The sequence below is a fragment of the Mustela nivalis genome (assembly GCF_964662115.1).
Source record: "Mustela nivalis genome assembly, chromosome: 7".
NCBI lineage: Eukaryota > Metazoa > Chordata > Mammalia > Carnivora > Mustelidae > Mustela > Mustela nivalis.
In genome coordinates this window covers 93,369,208-93,371,078 of record NC_139026.1, presented here as the reverse complement: position 1 = coordinate 93,371,078, position 1,871 = coordinate 93,369,208, and the positions used below count along the sequence as shown (strand labels likewise).

The window sequence follows — 1,871 nt, the reverse complement described above, 5'->3', positions numbered from 1 at the left end:
TCATTTGCTTGAGAAAAATACAATCTTCCTTGCCCTGTCCATGAAGGCTCGCTTGACTTGCTCATTCCTTAGACTGTAAATAAAAGGGTTTAACATGGGGGCTACTGAGGTGTTTAGCACAGCAACACCCTTGCTCAGAGACACTCTGTCTTTTGCTGAGGGTTTAATATACATAAAAATGCAGCTGCCATAGGAGATGGAGATAACAATCATGTGGGATGAGCAGGTGGAAAAGGCCTTTGTCCTCTGACTATTTGAAGGAATTCTCAAAATTGTTCTGATAATATATATGTAAGATAGAAATATTAATGCCAAAGTAAACATTAAAGTAAACACAGCACAGGAAAACCCCATTAGCTCTAGGAATTTTGTGTCTGAACATGAAAGTTGCAGCAGGGGAAAATAATCACAAGTAAAATGGTCAATAATATTAGATCTACAGTAATTAAGGTTTAAGAGCAACATGAGTGCAGGAAATATGATTAAGAATGAAATCAGCCATGAAGAGAAGACAAGGAGTATGCAGACTCTGGGATTCATGATGGTCATGTAATGCAGAGGTTTGCAGATGGCAATATAACGGTCATAGGACATGGCAGCCAGGAGGTAAAATTCAGTGACTCCCAAAAGAATGAAAAAAAATAACTGAGCAATGCAATCATTAAAGGAAATGGTTTTATCTCCTGTAATCAGGGTGCCCAGGAACTTAGGTATGCTGACAGTGGTGAATGAAACCTCTAATAAGGAGAAGTTTCTGAGGAAGAAATACATGGGTGTCTGGAGGTGAGCATCCAGCAGGGTAAGGGTGATAATGGTCAGGTTCCCAGTGATGCTGAGCATGTAGGTGATGAACAGAAAGATGAAGATCACTCCCTGAAGCTGTGGGTCATCTGACAATCCCAGGAGGATGAACTCTGTTAGTTCTGTGTGGTTTCTCATTCTCCAGTTGCTTATTTGTTGTTCTCCTGCCAGACCTCTAGGAGAAAACACAAGAAACAAATTTGAAGAGAGGATTAACAAAGGTCTAAGTGTGAAGCCAGAATTTGGCTGAAATACTACATGTTTCCATCTACAGATGAGAATGTACTTGAACTGATAACCACAAGAATCCATTAATTTCCTCTCTTTTACCAGTGAAATCTCCAGTGAAGGCAAGTTTGAAAATATTCAATATCACAGAGCAAAAAGGGCTAGAACAAGGAGTTTCCTCAAGCTTTTCTGACTCCAAATAGCACGTGGTAGCTTTCAAAGATAATCACAAGGGAGGCTGGGAGTCAAGATAGCAGAGAAATAGCAGGCTGAGACTACTTCAGCTAGCAGGCGATCAGCTAGATAGCTTATTTAAAGATTGCAAACGCCTACAAATCCAATGGCAGATAGAAGAGAAGAAGAACAGCAATTCTACAAACAGAAAATCAACCACTTTCTGAAAGGATATTTTCATGGGGTTGTTGCCACCCTTTTGGTATTTTACTTGCTCCTTCATATGTTCTTATCTGGACAAAATGACAAGGCGGAAAAATACACCACACACACACACACAAAAAGAACAAGAGGCAGTACCGAAGGCTAGGGACCAAATCAATACAGACATTGGTAATAGGTCAGATCTAGAGTTCAGAATGATGATTCTCAAGGTTCTAACTGGGCTCGAAAAAGGCATGGAATATAATAGAGAAACCCTCTCGGGAGATATAAAAGCCCTTTCTGTAGAAATAAAAGAACTAAAATCTAACCAAGTTGAAATAAAAAAAGCTATTAATGAGGTGCAATAAAAAATAGAGGCTCTCACTGCTAAGATAAATGAGGCAGAAGAAAGAATTAGTGATATAGAAGACCAAATGACAGAGAATAAAGAAGCTGAGCAAAAG

The 1,871-nt window shown here is 39.3% G+C and overlaps 1 protein-coding gene across 1 annotated transcript; it reads right to left on the bottom strand.

Annotated features, from left to right (window-relative positions):
- LOC309869865 (olfactory receptor 6C1) lies at positions 1-939 on the bottom strand (the record flags this gene model as incomplete). Its single annotated transcript, XM_082741639.1, has 1 exon — positions 1-939. The coding sequence occupies one exon, from the start codon at positions 937-939 to the stop codon at positions 1-3; it is 939 nt and encodes a 312-aa protein (XP_082597765.1).
- Positions 940-1,871: the final 932 nt, after the last annotated feature.